The sequence below is a fragment of the Cebidichthys violaceus genome, unplaced genomic scaffold, assembly GCF_023349555.1.
Source record: "Cebidichthys violaceus isolate CVI_PGR_0920_01 unplaced genomic scaffold, fCebVio1.0.p SCAF_13, whole genome shotgun sequence".
Taxonomy (NCBI): Eukaryota; Metazoa; Chordata; class Actinopteri; order Perciformes; family Stichaeidae; genus Cebidichthys; species Cebidichthys violaceus.
The window spans coordinates 7,561,248-7,584,720 of record NW_027176296.1 but is presented as its reverse complement, the minus strand read 5'-3'; the positions used below and the strand labels follow the sequence as shown (position 1 = coordinate 7,584,720).

General features: G+C 40.3%; 1 protein-coding gene across 1 annotated transcript in view; it reads right to left on the bottom strand.

Moving 5' to 3' along the window:
* Nucleotides 1-23,473, bottom strand: part of anos1b (anosmin 1b) — a 39,184-nt gene extending 15,711 nt beyond the window's left edge. Inside the window, exons 1-4 of the mRNA XM_068707147.1 lie at nt 23,164-23,473; nt 12,752-12,799; nt 1,046-1,108; nt 156-363 (exon numbers count right to left, since the gene is read on the bottom strand). Coding sequence (XP_068563248.1) covers nt 156-363; nt 1,046-1,108; nt 12,752-12,799; nt 23,164-23,340 — 496 coding nt within the window. The 5' untranslated portion in view covers nt 23,341-23,473. The remainder of the gene's footprint in view (nt 1-155; nt 364-1,045; nt 1,109-12,751; nt 12,800-23,163) is intronic.

Here is a 23,473-nt window from a genome sequence, read left to right as displayed (position 1 = left end):
CTTTTTAACACCAGCAATGACACTTTTAATCATCACAGTGCTAATTGACAAAATCAAAAACAACTTCTTTAAACAAGTTCTCTCCATCAGTGCAGCAACCTCTTATAATAAAGCCCACACAATGTTACAAACAAGTCCCAACCTGCCTTCTTTACCTTTATATAGATTGGCTGGTGCTTGGCAAGTGTGTCCACATTCATTAGAGCAGCATTTCCGGGGGGAAGGACAATGCTGGTCTAACGAGCAGCTCTCCACGCAGGCTGCAGCGAATCCGGTGGCTCGCTGAGGCGGAGGGCAGTCCCCCTGACGAGACGACCTGAGAGAGGTCAGAAACTCCCTGCTCGTCACACACTCCGTCTGCTTCTGAGAGAAAGGACAGGGGAGGAATTGTTATTATTACAGTTGACACACAACGGAAATAATACGTAATGTATAAACACACACATGAGGGCAGAAAAACACAGCAGAGGTGAAAGTGTTTCCTTTGGTAAACTCCTACTGACTCTTTGAAGGCAGCCTGGTCTGAAAGGGGGTTTGTGTGTGTGTGTGTGTGTGTGTGTGTGTGTGTGTGTGTGTGTGTGTGTGTGTGTGTGTGCCTCTGCACATGGTTGCATATCATCAAAATATAAACACAAGCTTTAGCTAATATCTCTGAATTACCCTGTGTTCCCAACCAGTCAGCCATCCAGCCAGTAACATGCTTCAGCTATTGTGATGAAAAACTAATCTGAAGACCACAGCGGCTGGCTTTACAAATAATAATTTAAGGCCGCACACACACACATTATACACTCACGCATGTACATTCAAAAGCTCACAAACATGTTATTCATAACACACGAAAGCTTGCATAAACACACACAGGAATGCTCATTCATGGAATTCACAGTCAGAAAACAGCTTCATGGTGCCAACAAAAGCAAGTTTCTGGTGCAGGAGTGACACAGCCACCAAGGGTTTTGTCAAACACACACACACACACACACACACACACACACACACACACGGAGAGAGTTATACACTATGTGCTCTCTTTCTGTCTTACCTCACAAGACTTTGGAGAAAGCACCTTCCTTGTTTCCCACAGTTCTTTGCATGGCTGAAGGCACTACACATAAACAAACAAATAGAAATAAACAAAATATGAGGCTTAAGGCACAATAGGCTTTCACAATTCACACTTGTTTGATTACACATGATAAATTGAGAAAATCAACACCATCTTAAAGCATTAATTCAACATTTGCTTTCTTGATGAAGAGTGAACTAGTTGAGAGGATCTCATGTCGGTCTGTTCAATATATAGTTACAGCTTGCAGCCAGTTAGCTTAGCACGTAGCCTGACGCCGTCCAAAGGAAACCGAATCCACCTACTAGCACCTCTAAAGCTCACTAATATTACATACGCAGACCCATATAGAGGTGCAGTTAAAGACAGATTTTGTCATTAGGCTAGGTTAGCTCTGTCCCGTTTCCAGCCTATTTGCTAAGGTAACAAGTTACTAACTACAGTCTTATATCTACAGGGCACTTCTGAGAGTGGTACTGATCTAACTACGCCAGAAAATATAATAAGCATATTTCCAAAACTGTCTATTCCTTTAAGTAGCATTTTAGCATTTGCAGAGCTCTCAGTGTTTAAGCAGGTAGGGAAAACAGAGGAAACACACACTCCTAAAGCTTACATGCACACGCTCATCTGGTTTGCCACCTCAGTGAACTGGTGAATGATGGCTCTTACCAAATTAAATCCAGACAACGTATAAAAACTGCGGTTTCACCCCCAAACCTCCTCCCCCCATCCTCTCTCACCCCCTCTGTCTGTCTCCCTCAGCTCCCCAGTATGCCTGGCTTCAATCATTTTTACAATTTATTCCATCTCACTGATTCCAGGGGAACAAACGGAATCAACAAAAAGCCATAAAACCTTCGTCTTTTGCACAAATATAGCTACTGTTGGATGAAAACATGTTCTCCAAATGGGTCTATTTGCAGAATGATGGCTTTGGATACTGTTAGGGTTATCACCACAATTGAGCACTGCACCAGGTAAACTCTCATTTTACATATAAAATAAGGGACAAACACATAGTAACTTGTTGCTGGGATTCATTTAGCATCGACAAACCAAAGACAGTGAAGCCATATGTGCTTGTTTCTTAACCTGTAGGAAATAAAATGCAGTCTCAGCATGAAGCATGATAGCTGTTTAATGTTGTATAGTCGGCTCATTTCATTTAAGTCATGGAAGAAAAAGTTTGGGTTAGCTTGAAGTGATACTCCACCCCCAAAGTCTCCCTACTGAGTATTAAACACTCTGTAGGCTTGAAGTGTGGCAGTGAAAAGTTTGTAGATTGATTCTCCACAGGGCTGTAGTCATCTTAGAATTACGAAAGCTACAATGGATTCCAAAAATGACAATATAAAAATCTAAATATGGAGAGCAATGACTAAAACACCTTCTCCGCTGTCCATATTGTCCACTATGTTCCATGACTGTATAACTTAAACTTTGTGGGTCCTATTAGCTCACCTTCTTATGTATATTGTCTAATACATAGGTAAACAATCTATCTATGAATCTATCTATGAAGAAAGCTGGTTTGCTGGCTACTTCACAGCATACTGCCTTCATCCTCATGCTTGTTCTAATAAGAGTTTGTGTGTACGCACATGTGCATTAATCTGCTGACTGTAAAAGCCAGCTAAGTATATATTTGTATTCTGTAAAATGTTGATGTAATAAGTTAGTGCTTGTGTTTACTGTGCCACTAACTGGAGTCTGTACAGTCAGTGTATGTTTTGATTGTTGGTTTATTGAATTTAAATCCAAAGTGGCATAATGGAGAAAAGGACTCGCGATTGACAAGCCCTCGGTGCAGCTCTAGTGACAGACTGGACGCTTTGACTTACTATCGCCTCCCGAGGTACAAGTGGTATTACCGGAGCTAACTGGTTAGCATGCTCATTTTAGTAGATATCTCTGCAACACAATACAGAGATTTTTTTCAATGTTTTAAACTAGAATTCTGGCCACATAATGCAACTTTAAGTTTTCTTTTCTTTTTCCTCCTCTGTAATTGAACTATGCATTCTTCAAGGAGTCTGGGTATGAGGAGACAGAGAGATAATACAAGACACACACACACGCACACGCACACACACACACACACACACACACACACACACACACACACACACACACACATACACACACACATAGACAGTAGTGTAACCAGATCCTGTAGTGTGATGTGTTTCTTCAAGGAGCTCTCGTGGGTCTCTTCTCGACTACGTGCTGCTCAGGTGGTCAAAATCGACTTAAAAACACCTCTCTCACACACACACACACACACACACACACACACACACACACACACACACACACACACACACACAGCACAACCAACACCACTCTATCTTGCATCCAAACCCAGCCCACTCTGTACTCCCCCTTTTCTTCCTTTGCTGCCACTTTGATCAGTTACAGACATGTTTAATTTTTCATACCGTCCCCTGTTCCTCTCTCCCCCTCCCATCCCTTTCTGTAATCCTCTGTTCTTTTTGTCTCCTGTCTTCACATTATCACTCCTCTTCTTCTCCTTGACCTCATCTCCGTGCTGTCTTTCTCAACCTCCTTCCTTGCCTCACCTCAACACCTCTCCTCCCGTCCTTCTTCTGCTCTGCATGTTATTCATCTTGATGAGGTGAATGTTTAACATTTTACATGTTGTCTTAAATGGCTCTGTTTTCACATTTTTACGTTTACTTTTAGAAACTAATTGTGGTTGAAGTTAAGACAAATTTCCACCAAAGTTTAGAATAAAGATTTTTTTGTATTGTACAGTAGTTGAAAGCAAATAAGTACTACTCAATTACTGTTCTGAAGTAAAGTTCATTTAATGCTACTTTATTATTTTTCCTCACCATATTTCAAATAGAAATGCTCTACTTTTTACTCCATATTTACATAGTAGTATTTGTAATTAACTCTACATGAACCTACCTCCAACATTTAATTACTGCTCACATATTAAGGCAAGAACAATGATAATGAACAATGATAATCCAATTATATATTAATTTAACACTGACAGGGGCCATTCTGCATCATGAATGTATATAGTGTTTGATATTTAACGTATATTTTGCTAGTAATACTAATAATCCCTTCTTTTACTAATGCTAATATGGCCTATTCACCGCAAACCATTTACATGTAACAGTGTTTTTTTAAGTAATAAATGTAAGTATTTATTATTTTTACAATAGCATATACATTCAATAGGGAGTGCAAAGTCGAAGCAAATGGATTGAAGCTGGAAACACTCGTGGTATGTTAGTGGACACCTTACTCTCTCAAATATCACTTGGATGTTGTAAATCCCTGAAAAGTACATGCACTATATTTATGTAAGAGGAGCTGAGAGACAAACGGAGACTTTTGGCCTTGAAGGCGACATTATGAGTTATGTGTGTGTGAGAGAGAGAGAGAGAACGGTAGATACAGCAGAGGTCAGAGGTCAGAGATGTTACTGCTTAACACACCAACACACTGTAGCAACAGAGCCTAGATTAATGGCCGCATATGCGTCTGTTTGTGTGCACAGTTTGCATTGGAGCTCCTCAGATATCTGTATAATAATTAATCAATCACACACACACACACACACACACACACACACACCTTGTCTCTCGCCCGTCCTCTGGCCTCCCCTGCTGTTTTATGGCCTCACCTGCCACGATAGAGGGATGACAGCCACACTCAGCGAGAAGGAGGAGAGGAAATGGGCGAGGGAGGGGAGGAGAGATATGGTTTCAGAGTGGATAGAGGGGGGAGAGAAGTGAGTGTCAGTTGAAAAGGAGAGAAGAGATGAAAGACAAACAGTGAAACAGGCCCAGAGAAAAGGGAGCGAGAAAGAGAGAGAGAGAGACAAAGAAAGACAGACACAGACCAGATGTGCTCACTCTGCATATATACAGTCACCGGTTTGTTCAGTGGGTGAAATGTGAAAAACTATTTATGTTCATTTGTGTGTTCAGCTTGTCATCAGTTGTTCGGAGTCTATTTTATATTTTCTAGCATACAGTACATGTGTGTAGCATTTAGTATTGGGAATCGTTTTTGATACTATTCCTTTAGTTTTGGTGTAAAACACTAGTGCCAATATCAAAACATTTAGCAATATTGTAATCAATATCAATACCCTAATTTGACAAACATTAACCCGTTATCTATTTAACAAAAGAAGCCACAGTTCTCAAAAGTGAATTGTTGGCTATGCACAAGCTGTCTTTTTATCATGTCCTTAAAATTAGTTTTTTTAAATTGTAGTTATGACTTCATGCTCAATCTCAGGGTACCTGGATTACCCTGTGTGGTGAAACCACAGACTGTATATAAGAAATCGATGTAGTCATCGCGATGTCACATTGGTTTGTAAACTACGATTTTGAAGCCTTGAGTTCTGCATTTTGGCTATCTTGGATTTTGACATTTTTAGGGGACCAAAATGTTGCAATTATTTCATGGATTGAATACACTCTGAGAAAGGGTTTAAGTCCTAAAATGAAAAACACGCACAACTCTAAGACCGGACAACGTTGTGGTAGCAACCTGTCAATCACAAGGTAGCCATGCCCTACGGTACCCTGCTTTATCATCTATTTTACTCTAAATAGGACCATAATTTACTAAATAAACATCAGGCGTTATTGAAGAAGACTTGAAACTAGCGATTAAGACCATAAACTCATGTTTACAGTGCTTACTGAGGTAATACATCAAGTGAGAAATAGGGTCATTTTCTCAAAGACTACCATACAGTCAGACTTCTTTCTGCAACCAGAGAAGTTGCCCCCTGCTAGCCATTAGAACTAATGCAAGTTTAAGGCACTTCTTTATAAGCTTACCAAGTATCTCTCATACGTTGAGGACCAAATTTCAGATAAATGTGATTGCTTACAACAAAAGCTTGTTGTTCGATGTTTCTTCCTCTATAAACTATTCTTTTATTCGCCATCTTAAACACAAAGAATAACTTGAAAGTGATTTTCCATCAGCTTTTCTCATCTTCCCCCAGCAGCTGTTTTGAGAACGTGGCCGCTCTGTTTGAAGTGAAGAATAGCATCCTCATTCTTTCCTGCAAAGCAATTCAGCAGATTTCCTGCGAAATCTGACCTGATGGCACACATTGTAACATGCAGTTTAGTGGTTGATGCAGACTCACTGATGTCACATCAATTTCAGGTTAAAGATGTAGTGAGAGAAGTAGAGGACCACCCCAAACAACAAACTGACAGGAGTGTAACTGTATGAAAACAATAACTGTAGCTATACTAATAGTCTGTGACTAATTCTGTTAGAATATATAATTGCAATTTTTTGTATAGTATGTCAAATGTGGTTTTGAGAAAAATTGACACAAACTACGTGTTTCAAAATACTTGTAAAGTGTAATTAAAGAATCTACCTTATAATTGTTTTTCCTCCCACAATATTAAAATTACAATATATTCTATTCCCGCTAAGCACATTTTTTTAAAGACTGCACTGCATACACACTCACACACACACACACACACATCAAGTTTTGTGGAACGTAAGCGAAAAAGTAGCGGAACAAATTCCACAAATCCCTCTGAAAAGCATGTTCAACTTTTGCCAGACCTTTAGAAAAACATGTACAACAACCGGAGCTTACTTAAGTCGGCAGCTTGCGGGAGGAGAGGAAAGGCTGGAAGAAAGAGAACAGGGGAAAGAGGACAGTCAAAAAGACAGATGCTTTGAGATAGTTTGGTGGTTAACTTCCTCACCTCTCAAACCACATGAGCCCACAATAACCTCAGACAAAATCCTGACAGAGCTTTCTCTCTCTGTGTTACTCCAAATCATTATATTTCTGTGCTTTCTCTTAAGGATGCTAGACTGACTACTCTATTTTGTACGAAGAGAGGAAGGAAGTATGGACAATAAAGAAATGGATGTGTTGGTGCAGGTGGCTATCAAAACACTTCACCTATATAAGGTTCATTGTTAAGAACGCACAGCGGTTTTAAACTGTAAGATCAGCTGGTTGATTAACTTTCTAAAAGGCGAAAATCCAAACAGAATCAATCAGGGGCAGATTTGAAAACCTGATATATTCCCTCAATGCCCTGCGAGCATGAGCTGGCATTTCTAACAATATTTTGAAAAAACTGCCACTTATGTCCAAGTAAATGTAACATATCTCAACCAGACATCTTATTAAACTACTGGACAAGTCTGAACAGCAGAGGGAATAGAAATGATTGTGGGAAAAGGAGAAGAAAGAAAAGCATTCGCAAGCTTAAACAGGTTAGCAAGCTGTTGTTTGCAGCTGTTGTACTTTAAAATCTGTGGAGGAGAGTGCTTTGGCCTGGCACACAGGGATGACTGCTTTTCCAACATTTTCCTCTTCTATCATTTCCTCCTGTCTTTCGATTAGAACGTTGCGATCAATTTCATTTTAAGCCAACACTTGATTTGCAGCTGAGTGAGACCTTCAAGTGTGCCAGTAAACAAAGAACAGCTTCCACAGTTCAAATATCTTGTTCATAAGTGAGGGTATGATGGAGCATGTGTTCAAAGGTGGACTGGTGCACACTGACTGCAGTAGGTGTAGGTGACTGCTGTGGTGAAGGTGGAACCGAGCCCCAAAGACAAAGCTTTCAATCTCTACAGCTGAAGGATTTCTTCACAGCTTTTTTTGGCCTCACACAGACTTATAGCCTCTTTTTGTTCTTGTGTTGTGTCTCTGTGTGTTCATTATGCATCTACCTCTTGTTGTTTGTGTCTCTTTGTAGTTCAATTCATTTAAATTAATTGGTACGGCCCAAAATCACAACTCACAAATGTGCAGTTGTTTTGTGTCTCACTGTGGTCGTTTTGTGTCTCTTTGTGGTTGTTCTGTGTATCTTTGTAGCTGTTTTGAATCTCTTTGTAGTAGTTTTGTGTCTCTTTGTGGTCATTTTGAGTCTCTTCCTGGTTGGTACTTGTCTCCGACACTGACAGTTTGGGTTTTATGGGGGAGTGGGGTAGAACACAAATTATTTCTGTGGTCTTTATGAAGGAACCAAACAGCCTCTAATAAGTTTTATGCATAAGACAATAGTACAACCAGAGTTATAACTTACAGTATGATGGGACATCTAAGCATACAGAACTATTCCAACTGGTATTCCAAGTAATGTGATCCTCTAAAGAGCGAGTAATGAGGAATGAACAATGAAGAGACGATGAGAGAGAAAGTAACAGTGACTTGATAGCTCTGTTCTTTGTTCTGCATCAGACCTGTTTGTTAGTGGACGTCCCGCTGCCTCACACACCTGGTACACATTAGTCCGTCTACTTTGCATGTGTGTAAGAGACAGACAGAGAGAGAGAGAGAGAGAGAGAGAGAGAGAGAGAGAGAGAGAGAGAGAGAGAGAGAGAGAGAGAGAGAGAAGAGCGAGATAAAAGAAGGAGATGGACAGATTGAGGAATTGAGTGAGGGCTGTAGTTCAGTTTTAGTGAACTCCCATGTGTGTTTCCACGAGAGAGGGTCCACTCATGATGTGACACAAACCATATGTGTTGGGGCAACATCTGCCTGGTGTGTGTTTGTGCGTCTTCAACCGAGAGAGTCCGGACCCTTATGTAACAAAGGAACAGATAAAGCACCAGTCAATGGAACCATGCTTACCTTCATCTCTCTTTCCTATTCCATCCTATTTGTACTGTAGCCTGAAAGGCATCCCACTCACTAGAAGAGTAGCTTTAGAGAAGTTCTATCCATTTTTTTTATTCTTTAACATTCTTCATGTATAACAGAGAATGTCCTACATGTCCCGCAAATCTATACATTCGGAGATTAAAGTTTCTTAAAGAAAAGGCCATGAAATTTCTAAAAATAATAATAATATATAAAAAAATCTTGCTATTTTAATTGTTTTGTGTCATTTCCTTGAGAAAAAATGGATCATTGCAAGCTTTCAGCCTCTTAAGTGATATAGATGAAATGGGAACTTTAATTTATCCGTTAGTTTCGCAGTGCACCATTTTGGGTGTGTGGGTGTGTGGCAGTGAGCGAATCGACTGACTATTACCTAAAAACTCAGTGAGAACAACCTCTTTGTGAGAACTGCTCCAAGTCTGGGTAAGGACCCAAAATAGAGTTGAGGAAAAGTGATACCAGTCCCTAAATTATTCTGTAAAAATCTCTGTCAAAAGTTATTGAATATGTCACACTGCCAAGAGGCTTTATGGGATCCTGCAATGGAATGCATGTTGAGACCAAGTCACATTTTGTGAGATTTGCCTTACTAAAAACCCTTAAATTGGGTTTAGAAACATAACAAAAATGTAGCTCCCCCAGAGAAAAGGTCTGAAAATCAAACTGTTCAGGGGAGTGTTTTTCTTCCAACACATTAACAGCTAAGGACCAGCGGAGTCACTACTTCCTCCCCTCTGACTTTCTCATTCTCTCTGTAGAGAGCATGGTCCAGCCAAGGGCCGAGTATTGCACCTTAACAATGTGTTAGTCCCAACTAATGGTGCAAGGACTGAAACCAGATGTCTGGTCAGATTTGTTTATCTTATAATCAGATAATTATTGAATTTAAAATTAAAATGTGTCCAGTCTTAGATGGTGTCTAAGTAAAGCTCTTTTCTGGCTGCTTGCAGTTGGACAACATTTAATATTTGATAATGTTGGCTTCTGTTGATATGATGCCTCCTCATTTCACAACAAAAACCTAAATAAGGTTGCAGCCATGGCTGGAGGGAGATCACCAGGGAGCTGAAAGTTTCCTACTTGTTGTTGACTATATTGTATGACATTTCCAGTAAATATCACAGTATGAAACATGTGTTTTCTGTTTAAATTGTTTGAAAACGTCCAAAGATAGCAAGTACTACCCAACATTCAATGCATTCTGCGTGCGTAGCTACTTTTTTATTTCAAAATTGCATATTCATTTTCTAATACAAATGTCAAGTCTGTTGAAATTGAAATTTTGAATACTTGACAGCTTTATTGTGAAGGTCATTATTAATGCAGGGATTTTGTCATAAATATATATTTTGACTTGATGATAAAAAGTCAGGAGATCACCAAAGTTATGACAATCCATCCTGAGGGGAACATGAACATCTGTAATAGCTGCTTCAGTCCAGAGCAAAGATGATGGACCAACCGAATTGCATTGCAATCCCTGCAACCAGTAGTGTGACTGAAACATTTAAAACACTATAGTCTCTCTCTATAGTTCATTAGAAGCTGTTGTTGGTATCTGTAGATTACCTTCTTATAACAAAACTGTTACTAGAACAAATGCAGAATAAAGAATAGAGTAGAAACCTAGGAATATTAGTTATCCTAATGAAACAATTATACAGTGGACTATGCTCACTGTATAATGCCCCCAAAGTGCATAATGATTTTAAATAAAATAACAAGTCTTAAATATCTCCCACATATCCTGTTAACAAATATACATACCTTGGGAGCATTAAACAGTATTGGACTTCCTCTGCTTTATAATTCATTACTTTGATTAATCTTAGGAACCCATGGCTGAGGACTGGGATACTTGCTTTTCTGTTCTAATTTATTTTTGTTGGCCTGCTCTGGTGACTATTACAAATTGGGTTGTGTCCACTTTCAACAGACTGTAAAAACGGTAAGAATTAATAACTCCGCAATTCAAACAAGCAAGAAGAGACACTGTGCATGTCTGTGCAGTATCAGCCTGTCTGAGAGGAAAATTGTGGTCGACACAGCGGCAGCCCCCACTGGCCAGTTTCAGAGACTGTTGTTGGACGTTGGTTACAGCACAGTGCCACACTGGTATTCACACATGCACAACAGCAAGACACGAAGCCAAGGTAATAAAATGTGGACGTTGAAAATATTTTCTCATTCTCTCGGTGTTGTAGTTGAACTCTAAATATCAGGAACAGAAAAAAAGGAAGGGAGAGAAGGAAGGAACGGATATCGGTACGTTCGGGTAAGGTCAAAGGAGCTGAGTGTGTTTGTGTTTGAGGTAGCGAGGGGGTTAGGTATCGCTGAAGTCTGCTCAGTGAGTTTGCTCAGTGCGGTATTCACTGAAACGGTCTGTTGGTGAGAGTTTTGGAGGGGGGCAAGCTCTCGACTGTTGTTGATATTAACCCCGACTAACCTCAACCTACACACACTACTGATGTACACGCTGTACAGAAAGAAAGAAAAAAAAGCTCGCTCTCACGTCTGTTTCTTGCTTTTTTTCCCCTCAGTCCAACTGAGCATTTGTAGAAAAGCTTGGAAGTGTTACAAGAAGTAAAATATGACTCAGGTGTGCTTTCAGCTGGGATGAAGCTTTTAGGTCTGAACCTGAACGGAGAGTTCAGAAAACACATCAATAAGAAACCAGACAGAATCTTTCAACAAGTCATTAATATCGAGTAAGTTAAGGTCAGTAAGTAAAAGGTCACGGTGGACAGAGATTTTTTGGGCTGCAGATTACACAGCATCATTATTCAGTCCATAAAAAAGTTTCTGAACTTACATTATTTGTTTAGTAATTGCAATTTTCTTATCCTCTCTAGTTCTTTTTTCTTTTTTTTTACAATACTGAACACATTTTTCTGTTTTTTCATCTTGTAGCATTTCTGAATTAAAACATGATAATTTGCATGAAAATATGGAGACCATGTTTCTGTCTTATCCAAAAACTGTGGATAGCGCTCTAAAACACCAACAGTAATGTCCAGGAAGCTGGAACAAGCTGGACCTGCAACAGGGACTGGCAGCGAAATATACACAGCATGGAAACTCCTCTTGAATCAAACAATTAATTAACACGCACGCACACACACACACACACACACACACACACACACACACACACACACACACACACACACGCACACACAGAGTAGAAGCAGACGAAAGACTCTCTGTCCGTCTCTTTACCTCTCGAGGCAGAGTTGAAGACTGACACTCTGCCTCTGCTTGTCCTGTTGTTGTGTCAGGTTTGTTAGGATTATCTTGTGTGTTATCAACACTTGCATTATGGCCACTTACCACAGCCAAAAAGACAACATGGCTTCAAATCATAAATGTCTTTTTAGGGCTGCTCCCTTTAAGTCGATTAGTCGACGATCTCGTAATATTGGTCTAATACACAAGATTTACAGTGGTGCTTTTGCAGGATTCTTTGTGGAGAAACTCAGTTTTACAGATCTGTTGATTCAATCAACTAATCGATTAGTTGACTATGAACGTCTTTAGTCGAGGACAGCGCTAAACCTTTTCCTGTGATTTGGACCATTACACCGATGACAGTTAGATGGTAATGTAGCACAAAGCAAACATACTGTTGTTGCCATGATTATTTGCATGTTGATTTAAACAGTTAAACAGATATTAGTTTGAGGTAGGTGCCAGCCAGTAAGACGCAATATAGTTTCCATGGCCCAGTCGAGACATGATGCTTGTATATAATATGATGTCACGATCTTTCTTCTTCTCAAGTTCAAGCAATGAGCTTCACTGGGAAAATGTAACATGGAGGGTCCAAGACCCTCTGGTCTTTCCTCCTATACATCGAAGACTCGGTTTTAGGGTTATGACTGGTTTAAGAACAGGGTTATGGTTGGGGTTAGGAACAGAGTGATTAATTTTTGAGTAAGCCTTCAGGGAATTGAATGCAAGTCAGTAAAATATCTTTAGAAGTAAAGCTGTACAAGTTTGCGTGCGTGAGTATTTACCTGCGCACACCGTCTGTGGTTTTCACACCAAACCAGCACTTGGTCACTCTGTAAAGAGACGGAGAGGATGAGGATTAAAACAAACACAGAGAGTGAAATAAACCTTTCACAGACAAATCCTGTGTTTGACACATTCTGCCCACATTTGACCCATTCGTGTGAGCCCTCTGTCTAACATACAAGGAGACAGAAAGCTAAATATTGTTAATAAAAGGTCAGCATAACCGGAGCAAACCTGACAGACATGCACTCAACCTTTCTCTTATTTACATAATTATCCTCGGGGTGCAAAATGACTTAAAACACTGGGTTTGTGGTTACTGAACCAGACAGAGGCCGCGTCAATTGGTGAGATGTATGTTTATATGTGTGTGTGTGTGTGTGTGTGTGTGTGTGTGTGTGTGTGTGTGTGTGTGTGTGTGTGTACAGTCACTGCTAAGTGAGTCAAGACCACCAGTAAACATGGCTGCTATAACCACCGTGACAGAGGGAGACGTCATCTCATGACCACAGGGACAGAAATATAGATCAACCAAACCAACCCCTCGTCCTCAAGTCCCTTCCACTTTTCAAACAAATGTGTCTTCAATCCAAATAAAACACCTTCAAAGAAACTTATCCATACTTGATATTGAATGCACAAGACCACACAGACCTGCAAGGTGTTGCACTAAGAAGCATGTGTGAAGTATTTTCTTTGAAGATGACATCATTGTGAAAGTATGATTCTCTTGTTACAATTACCATAAACAAATAATACCATGGTCAAGATAACTGCTAGCCTCTGTTGTAAGTTATATTAACTTATGGTTACTTTAATTATTAATGAATAATTTCCTTGTTTTGTTGAAATAAAAGTATAGAAATTAAACATATTCAATTCACAATGACATAAAACAGAGTAAAGCACAAAATTACTTTAACTATATTATGTTTATTTCTTTTGATTATATAAATAACTTAAACAACCAATTATCAAAATGTTTTATGATTTATTATCTGTCGACTAATTCCTTTATCAACTAATCATTTAAGCACTGCTTCCCACAAACCCTGTTGGTTTCACAGTTTGGATGTTACAGTATCTTTGACTTATTCAGTTATATTTGAGTTGAACACTTTTAACTGAATGCAGACTGAAAACCTTGTCAGCTGTTTTTAAGATAGTCAGTCAGTGTGGCAGAATGGCTGCTCTTTGCTTTGTCATCCTCAGCACAATCATGATGCCATCATCCAACATCAAAACAACTATTACTGTGTGTGTGTGTGTAATTGTGTATCTGTCTGTTGCCGTGTGTGTGTGCCTCCAGGGAGTATATGAGTCTCCAGTGTGTGTGTGTGTGTGTGTGTGTGTGTGTGTGTGTGTGTGTGGGATAAGCCCTCTTAACGACTCCTAAAGCCTCTCCTGAGTGGACTGTATTTAGCCTGAACCAAGCTCATCTCTTTCCACACAAACACACACACACACACACACACACACACACACACACACACACCTCTCAGGGCTTCTCCTCTTTTAAGTAGCCTTTGTGCTTCTGGTATGATGAGGGTTAAGGGGTTAGAGTTGTGGTAACAGTGCAGAGGTTAAAGGTTAGAGATTAGGGGTTAAGGGCTTTAACGGTACAAAAGATGCTGATTTGACTCATTCACTCGTACCATTCAAAACCGATGCATACTGACTATTCTGGTGAAATAACAGCTAAAGGAGCTGAATTGGACTTTGATGTATGAAGATGAGGACGTATTCCCCTTATAAGCCCTGTGAAGATGCTGCATGTAGAGGCTTAAAGAATTTACCGTCACTAGAACAGCCGAGGATTTTTACTAAAGTTAGAGTAAGATTAAGGCTGGGATGTTCTGTCGTGAAAAAATGTATTCGACATGAAGAAATGTATTATTTGTTCATTGTCATGGTTTGGTATTTTGAGGGGCTTCAGAGGCTATCCCACTTGGCATGCCTTATGTGAGGAGGCTCTGAGTGTCTCGAGGTTAAGATAAGATGAGGACCTTGATGATGTTCCTGACTCACATGGTCAACAGCCTGGACCGAGGGTTATACATTGTTTTGCCTCTGCCCGGTGTTGTGATTTTAAGTGATTCTGTATTATGTGGGATTTACTATATAAAGCTTAACAAATGTAATGTTACTTTAAGTTTTTGGTATGACTGTGTCAGATTTGTGTTGTAATAACCTATAACCTAATAACCTATAAATGATAAAGGACAACCGAGACTCATTGAGTTATTCTTGTATTCATTATAGTGAAGTTTCCCACATTACATACAGTTAAATAAGTGCCGGTCGAATGGTACAGTTAAAAGCTTCTTTCTGACTGTAAGACAGGGAGGTCTGCCTCTCACAATTTTTTTTTTAAATGCCTGCTTTCTACAGAGACTGGTCATTGAAAATATCTGTGAAAATGGTCAGAGCTCCAAGTTCTGACCAGGTGGTTAGTTTTCAGAGAGGAGACATCAGGAGTGCAACCATAATCAGGATCAAATTCTGAACAAAAGACCACATCAATTTTGCTTGAGTTTAAAACGCTTGAACATTAATTCTGTCTGTCAAATTGTTATTGGACATAATCTTTGAATAAATACAATTGTATTTCTTGCCCATGCTAGTATGCCTTTAAGACCCTTTGCTTAACAATAATCTGATAAAAAGGGATAATGCTGGGACTGCTGCCTAACAAGCCTCGTCGGATAAGGAAGAAGAAGAAAGCAGAAGAGCATAAAAGTAATGTTTAAATCTCTGATGAATATATTAGGAACACGTCTGTGGGGAGGGAAGGATGGAAAGAGGAATAGAGGAGAGGAGGAACACAGGAACGGCTGTCATGGTATCACTACAGAGACAGAGAAACACCTTCCTCCTCTGCCCACCTTTTCTCCCTTTCCTGAATCCACTGGTAGTTGATACAAATACAAACTTTTGAAGACATTCAAAAACACAAATGTTAACTCTTTTCAAACCAAATTCTAAATATATTTAAAAAAAAAATCATACACTGCTGGAATAAATAACTTAATTAGACAGAAATATTGTGATATAAATTGCAATGTTGCTCTGCTCTCTCCTGCTCCTATATGCTCAATCAAGGTGGCTTGAATAATTTTGTCTTCCAGCATAAGGATGGTTAATTCCACCAACCTCCCTTCTATCTTCCTTTTGGTGCAGAAAAAGCAGACACAGAAGAGCACTCTGTCATTCTTTGCGTCTTTATTTTTTTACCCTCCTACTCTTCGCCTCAGCATCTCCACATTGCTGCCAACTTCTCTAAAAAAAAATATGACAGGAGAGGACTTGAAAATGATGGCGATGACATAATGTAGATGCTCCACTCAAAGAACTGAGGACAGTTAAACAGCTCCAGATTTTCACTTTGGAGATATAAAGCTTTCCCCGCTCCTGGCCTCACATCTTCATCCGCTATCTTAATCTTTTTCACACTCTCTTTCTTTTTCTGTCTTCCCGCCATAACATCCCCCTGTTTCTGTCACTCTGCTTCAGATCCCTCTGCAACACACACATTAGTGCACGTACACGTGGGTGTACACATATGCACACTGATCCCAAGTCAATTTCATGGGACATATTTGCTGTCAGAGCCAATCAAGGCAGTTTTGATGGGCCTGTGCACCGTATGGCTATTAAAAGGTGGTTAGAGTGGAGTTTTGTGGGGTCTCAGTGTGTCTGTGTGTAGGTGTGTGTGTGTGTCTGCGGCAAAACAGCTGCACATGTTGAGGAAAGGTTGAGACAAAGTTAGGGGGAAAAGGGAGGATCAGATGAAGGTGACTGGGAGAAGAAAAGAGAAGTTGGATGTGGGAGACAGAGGAAATGGGAGAGAGGGAGGAAGTTGAGAAGAGCAGAGGGAGACGGACAAAAGATGGAAATAAATATTAGTTAATAGGAGCAGAAAGGAGACTGGCTAGGAGCGGCGGATACTATTTGTGAAACAGGACGCAATAAATTTTGCTGAACTCTCTTCATCTGGTTGGAGTTATTTTATTATTAAGCAGCCAACTTTAACAACGTTTTTTTTATTTTCAGCCATAGTAGAAGAACATTTTAAAATGTACATATGCATTTATGTGGCACTATACTTCTGGATATGAATAAAGTTGTATGTGAGGTATTTAATTACAAAAAAGAATATTTCTTTATTTAAAAATATTAAAACTCATATAAAAACCAACAAAACATTTTGATCTAAAAACTTTTGTGCAGTTTATTATACTGATGCTCACAAGAAGCCTCGCATGAAAAATATCAAGAGAATTTCACTCCAACACAGTTTATGATCTATGATATGTCTTAGAACGAAAACGTGCAAAAATCCTTATTTCATTTTTATGATTGATTTCCACATGGCTGGATTTCACACACCAACACTAAAAACTCAAGGTCTTAAAACTTTTTTTCCATCCTGAGACATTTGTCTGAGCCTGAGACACAAGAGACACGTCAGAACCAGAACCGATCCGCGGAGGAAGAAACACTTGCACCAAAGGACTCCCACATGGCTCTGATGACTGCTGTGTCCATGGTGATCATTGCTGAAGAATGACCTGATATTACTGGATGCAACCAAGCAGGGACACAAACACACATGCACAGAAACATGTGCACGGTCAACATGCACGCGCACAGCTGCACACACCCGTCAGTGTTTGAAAGAGAGTGAGATATAAATCACACTTCGCCAGATGCAGTGATAAAAAGTGTGTGTGTGTGTGTGTGTGTGAGAGAGACAAAGGCAGAATGAGTGTACATATTATGCATGTGTGTGTGTGTGTGTGTGTTGTGGTCAGTGTGTGCGGTAAGGTGCAGTAGAAAGTCTATTTAACACGAGGCATTAACTCTGCTAATCACACCCAGATGACCCAGAAGCAGTCACAGCTATGTTGTGTGTGTCGTGTGTGTTGTGTGTGTACGCGTTGTTTGTGCGAGTGTGTGAATGTATCATGACTAACTTCCACGAAACAGAATACAAAGTTCTTCCAAAAAAGCCCATGTTGAGGTCTTAGCATTCCCGACAGAAGCCCCTAATTAGCTTACGTGCACACACACGCCCGTGTGTGTATGTGTATGTGTGTGTATGTGTGTGTGTGTGTGTGTGTGTGTGTGTGTGTGTGTGTGTGTGTGTGTTTCTGTGCAAGTGTGTCAACGTTAGTGTTTGTGGTGCCCCACATCCTGTAAACAACAAAAGTCACAACAAAGTGGTTGTTACACGGTCCTGAACTTTGCCTCATCCAACAATTACGGCATCCGTCTTTCTGTTTCGGCAGCGATAGTGAAATACCATCGATGAACAAAATACTCTAAATGATCAAGAAGTTAGAAGAAAAGATTCAACATTTTTGGAAATAAGCTTATTTGCTTTCTTGCCACGAGTTAGATGAGAAGATGTATAACACTCACATATCTTTGTGCTAATTATGAAGCTATCACCAGAAGCCAGCTAACTTAGCTTAGCAAAAAGTTACTGGTCCCGACCAAGTAATAGTCCGACAGTGAAACTCCGATGGAAACCCATCTGCAGTACTATTAATCAGGTGACGGAGTATAAGGAGCAACACTGTGAAGAAGAGAGAGATGAAAGGGTCATAGAAACACAGGACTTTCACCCAGAAGACCAATGTTTGTGTCGGTGTGAAACCAAAAGTCGACACAAGTATGTCAAGTAAAATACTTCCTTCACGTACGTAACGGGGGCTACATAACTGAAGTTACGCAACAAACATACTTACTTTATTGAGAACGGGTTGGTTAACCGGCCGGCGGCGGTAGCTTCATATTCAGGCTGCAAATATGAGAGTGATCGCCACTGGGAAGAAGAATGTATTTAATTGCTCAAGTATCACATATAATGTGCCGTCAAGGTTTTTATGTGGTTAAAATAGTCGTCTTGTCTGTCTCTCTTTCAAAAGAACAAAGCCATGCGGCTCAATGCAGTGCCATTCCAGCTGTAATTTACTGTCTTGGAATGTCCTGGTTTCAGGTGGGAGTCACTACAATGCCACAATTTTATCACCATCTAACCCTTGCTTCTGCTGATCAAATGACAGGGCAGTCCCAAAGCCGCAGAAAGAGGCAGATGCTTTATCTTGGAGGTGAATCAAACAAGCCTTTTGTCTCTTGCCGTCACCCACCCCTTCTGTCTGTCTCTCTGCTTACCTGTCTGCCTGCATGTCAGTCCACTTTTTAAGCCAGCGTATCAGTTTGTCAGGTTGTCCGTCTATGTGTATGTTTGTTACACCTGTCTGTCTGTCTTCTACTCTACCCCCCCATCTGTCTTTGTGCTTGACCGCGTCTGTCTACCTGACCTTATCTCCCCGTCTGTCTCTCTGCAACCTGACCTGACCGTTGTCTCTGGTCTTTTTCAGAGCGTGACTGGTTGGCTGACCGACCTCTGGGCAGATTAGAGTTACCTACCGCAGAGCAGCTGAGACACACACACACACACACACACACACACACACACACACACACACACACACACACATACATACATAAGCATAAATGCATAGGCAGTTCATTCAGTCTCGCACTGACCCTCAGCCCCTGGCTCGAACCGCTAACCAGCTCATCAGCACCACAGACCTGTGAGTGTTTAAGACACGCAAACTAATCTGATCTACAACGTATGTGCAAAAAACATCCAGCTCCGCAGGCGAGGCTACAGTTTTTTTTCTTATTTTTAGGAGTTTACATCAAGGAGGAATTTGGGAATATGACAACATACCAGCATACTCATGTGCGCGCGCACACACACACACACACACACACACACACACACACACACACACACACACACAAAGAGCTATAATTACACTATTACGCCATACAAGGGAAAGTAGTGGAAAACCCAGAGAAGAAGCAGAAAGAGAGGTGTAAATAGAAAAGTGGTGACTCACATTCTTGTGGCTACACACTAGCCACACACACACACACACACACACACACACACACACACACACTGAGAGAGAAAGAGCCAAAAACACAGGGTTCAGCCACATGAAGCCAGAGGAAGCAATGTGTGTGTGTTTGTGTCTGAGTGTGGTGACAGAGTAGGATGAGTAAAGCTCTATTTGCCGTCACTGATGTTATAGTTACTGGAGCTGTTATCAAAAAGGTTCCTTTTTTGCTTTTAAACGTTATGTACTTTAAATGAATGAACAGTCTAACACACAGTCTCTCCCGCACATTAATCACTCTGTGTTCTGCTGCACTGTCCTATAATAGGCTCAGGGGAAACTTGTTTCCTTATTTGCTCAAAGTTTAGTCAAATCATTAAGGACGCCAAGTTATTTTTCTTATACATATTTCAATTAGGGCTGCAACTAACATTTAGTTTCATTATTGATTAATCTGACTATTCATTTCTCAATTCAATTCCAAGGAGATGACTTCAAATGTCTTGTTTTGTCCAACTAATAATCCAAAATCCAAAGATATTAGTTTTGCAATGATATACAAACAGAGTAAAGGATGAAATCTTCAAATTGGAGAAGCTGAAAAAGCTAATGTTGAATTTTTGTTTACTCAAATAATTATTTGATGATTCAAAAAGTAGTTAATAATAATTACTTTTCTGTCAATCAACTACTCGACTGCACAACGCTAATTTAAAATGACAAAAAGCAAAAATTGCTCATTTGAATAAATCATTCCATGCAGCATTGAATCTTTAAAAACAATTTTTCCTCTTAAAGTGATTAAAACTGACACTAAACTTGAGATGGACATTTTGCCACACAGCAGGCTACACTAAACCAAGTGGGATGACTAAATGTTTCTGTCCGATCTGGACTCTTGTATATTTTCATGTTCACGTGTAAGTTGATAATTCGTTCACAGATATCGGCATACAGAAAGTCTAAACACTCCATGGAAGTCAACTAATGCCAAGAGTATGACAGAAAATAAACACACAAGAAATGAAAGAGTTCCACAATATAGTGTGTTTTATCATCATTGCGATGTCAACTTGCGCGATAAACAGTCTGCAAAAGAATGCAATTTTTTTACTTTTATAGTATCATTGTATTAAATTAAATTCCGTCAGTACACGCGGTTTTGTCTGATATGCGCCATGACAGACACAGGCAGGCTTGTTTACTTCATAGCTTAAATGGGGGTGAATCCTAAAACAACACACGAGTTGGAACGCAAAAACACATTCATTGAGTCTTGGAGTTAAAAAACAACTGGGGTTGAGAATGATGACTGATGTTATGTGCGTAGCGAGTGTGGAGTTGAGTGAGAGACAGAAGCTGAAATGATTCTTCGCATCTAAGCAGGGTAAGCGAGGGTCCACGGGATGTACATTCTGTCATCAGAGGCATAAGCATGCATCATCCGCATGCCTCCAATTTATAGCGACTGCGAAGCCAATACACTACAAGCTACACTAACTGCACATGCACTGGAAAATCTAAATGGATGCTGAATTTGAAGAGTGTGTGAAGAGGTTCATAGCGGCTACCCATGTTTAGAATTCATCATTAAGCAATATTAAGACGATGAAATGAGTGAAACAAGTCGTGGAGGGAGATTGCCTGGAGTTTGGGATCAGAATGTGAACACATTCTCCAAGCAGACTCCAGACAATAGTATACAAATAAATACTACATGTCCGTGGTGTCCACAGCTGTGAGAGTGACAGTGGATGCAAGAATTGAATAAGTAATATCGTTGTTGCAATATTCAACAACTTCAGTGCATATGAAACCCAGGTAGAAAGTGAATATCTGGCCTGTTTGCTACCTCCCAGTCAGTTGGTTTCGCTTCCATCGCTGCCGTTTTGATGCTCAACATCTGACTACTTCATTGCACTTCATAAAGTTTAAACCAAATGTTCCCTTTCTCACACCTCCATTCCAGAAACCTCACACACACACACACACACACACACACACACACACACACACACGCATCTCACTGCTAGAGAGTCATCCAGGGGTCACCCTCATTACCCAATGCACAGGTGCCGGGAGTCTATTCTGGATGGACGCGGACCAGACCAAACTTTTGTTTTATACATGAACATATGCAACCCACACACACACACACACACACACACACACACACACACACACACACACACACACACACACACACTTTCTTCTACACGCCTCAAAGCCACTGGGGCTGAACTCTGTGGTTAATGACTTTCCCACCCACTACACAGCATGCACATGCTGAAGCCGTTAACGATAAGTGGCTTTTCGAACTTGGTAACGTCCTAATGTCCCCGTTAATCACATTCCTCACTACAAAGGCCACAGAACACGGGCCAGCGATTTCACTGGGATGAGCAATTTTGTCAACTGCTATAAACCAGCAAGCTACATTTTTTTCAGGGTACCTTTGCCCCTCTGAGTACTAACACAGGGCAACTTAAATCTGAGCAACATCAAAACATTTGTTCAAACGTTCCTGATGAAAACCATGTTGGAAACAAGGCATTGTTTTAGGTGAGATCCCGCCGTTTCTTCTGGTGCTCCACTGTGCTCTTTCTGTATCTGCACAATATGGCATTGAGTGGCCATTCATTCTGTATAGAATTGTTTTTAAGATTTTGATGATAGCCACAAAATTGTAATGACTACACAATGGGTCAGAGGTGTAGCAATATCAGTGTGGCCTTTTCACCAATCAGACCAAATAAATATGATTATTCATGTGATGTTTCAATGTTTTGAAGAAGTTTAATGATGCAATTGGAAGTTAATGTTCATGTCTGTGGCTACATGCATCACTGGGAACAGCCATGTATGCACTGTAGCTTCTGCTTCACTGAGGTCATCATGTCAGTGGATTATGATAAAGCATTTGTAATTTAATATTAATTTGACACTTTACTGCACCTGATTGATTCAGGAGGCTCATGCCTGCCCACATTTCTGTTAGTTTAACCCTTCACTATCCCCCTGTGTAATATTTTAAGGTCATAGGTCAGTCTGAATATTAAATATTAAATTAGTTAAAATAATAAAATAGCATTACGCAAGATGAAACAAACAATTATTTACACTGGCCCCACTGAACTATATAGAATAATATTGAGAGAGATGCAGCAAATAGTATGTTGTCAACAACACATGCAGTGATGGATAAAGTGGTAAAAATATCAGTAATGCACCTGAAGAAACAAATAATACAAATGCAGCCTAATACAGTTTACTCACTTTAGGAGGTAACTTTCAAACTGACGTAATGAGAGTGTTGTTTTAGTGGTAAATAGCATTGAAATCCTCAGTCACGGCTCTCTGTCATATATTTTATGACTTCTCGTTTATTTTGTAGATACACAGGTGCTCCTGTCGACCGCTGACTGCAGTTCATATTTGACCTGAGGCTCGGTAAACACTCCTAAATAAAGGGACAACGTGGTCGTAAGTACCTGGAGGTGTCTGAAGGCAGTCGTTAGCTGAGTCATGTGCAGAGTGAGGCACCTGGACGTGCATCTTGCGCTGCCGACTTTCTCCTGAACGTCCTCCTGCTCCGGTGAACTCCTGCGGGCACGAGTCACCGCCAGCACCGCGCACAGGAGCACAAAAGCGGCCCGACAAACTGACATGACACCGAAAGAGATACGAATTAAAGGAACACACAAGTTTACACGGCAGACTTTTCTTCCTCGTGTCCCCGGATCGTCAACGTCCTGCTCTCGCGACCCTTTACGTTCAGAATGAAAACATCTGAGCGCTGCT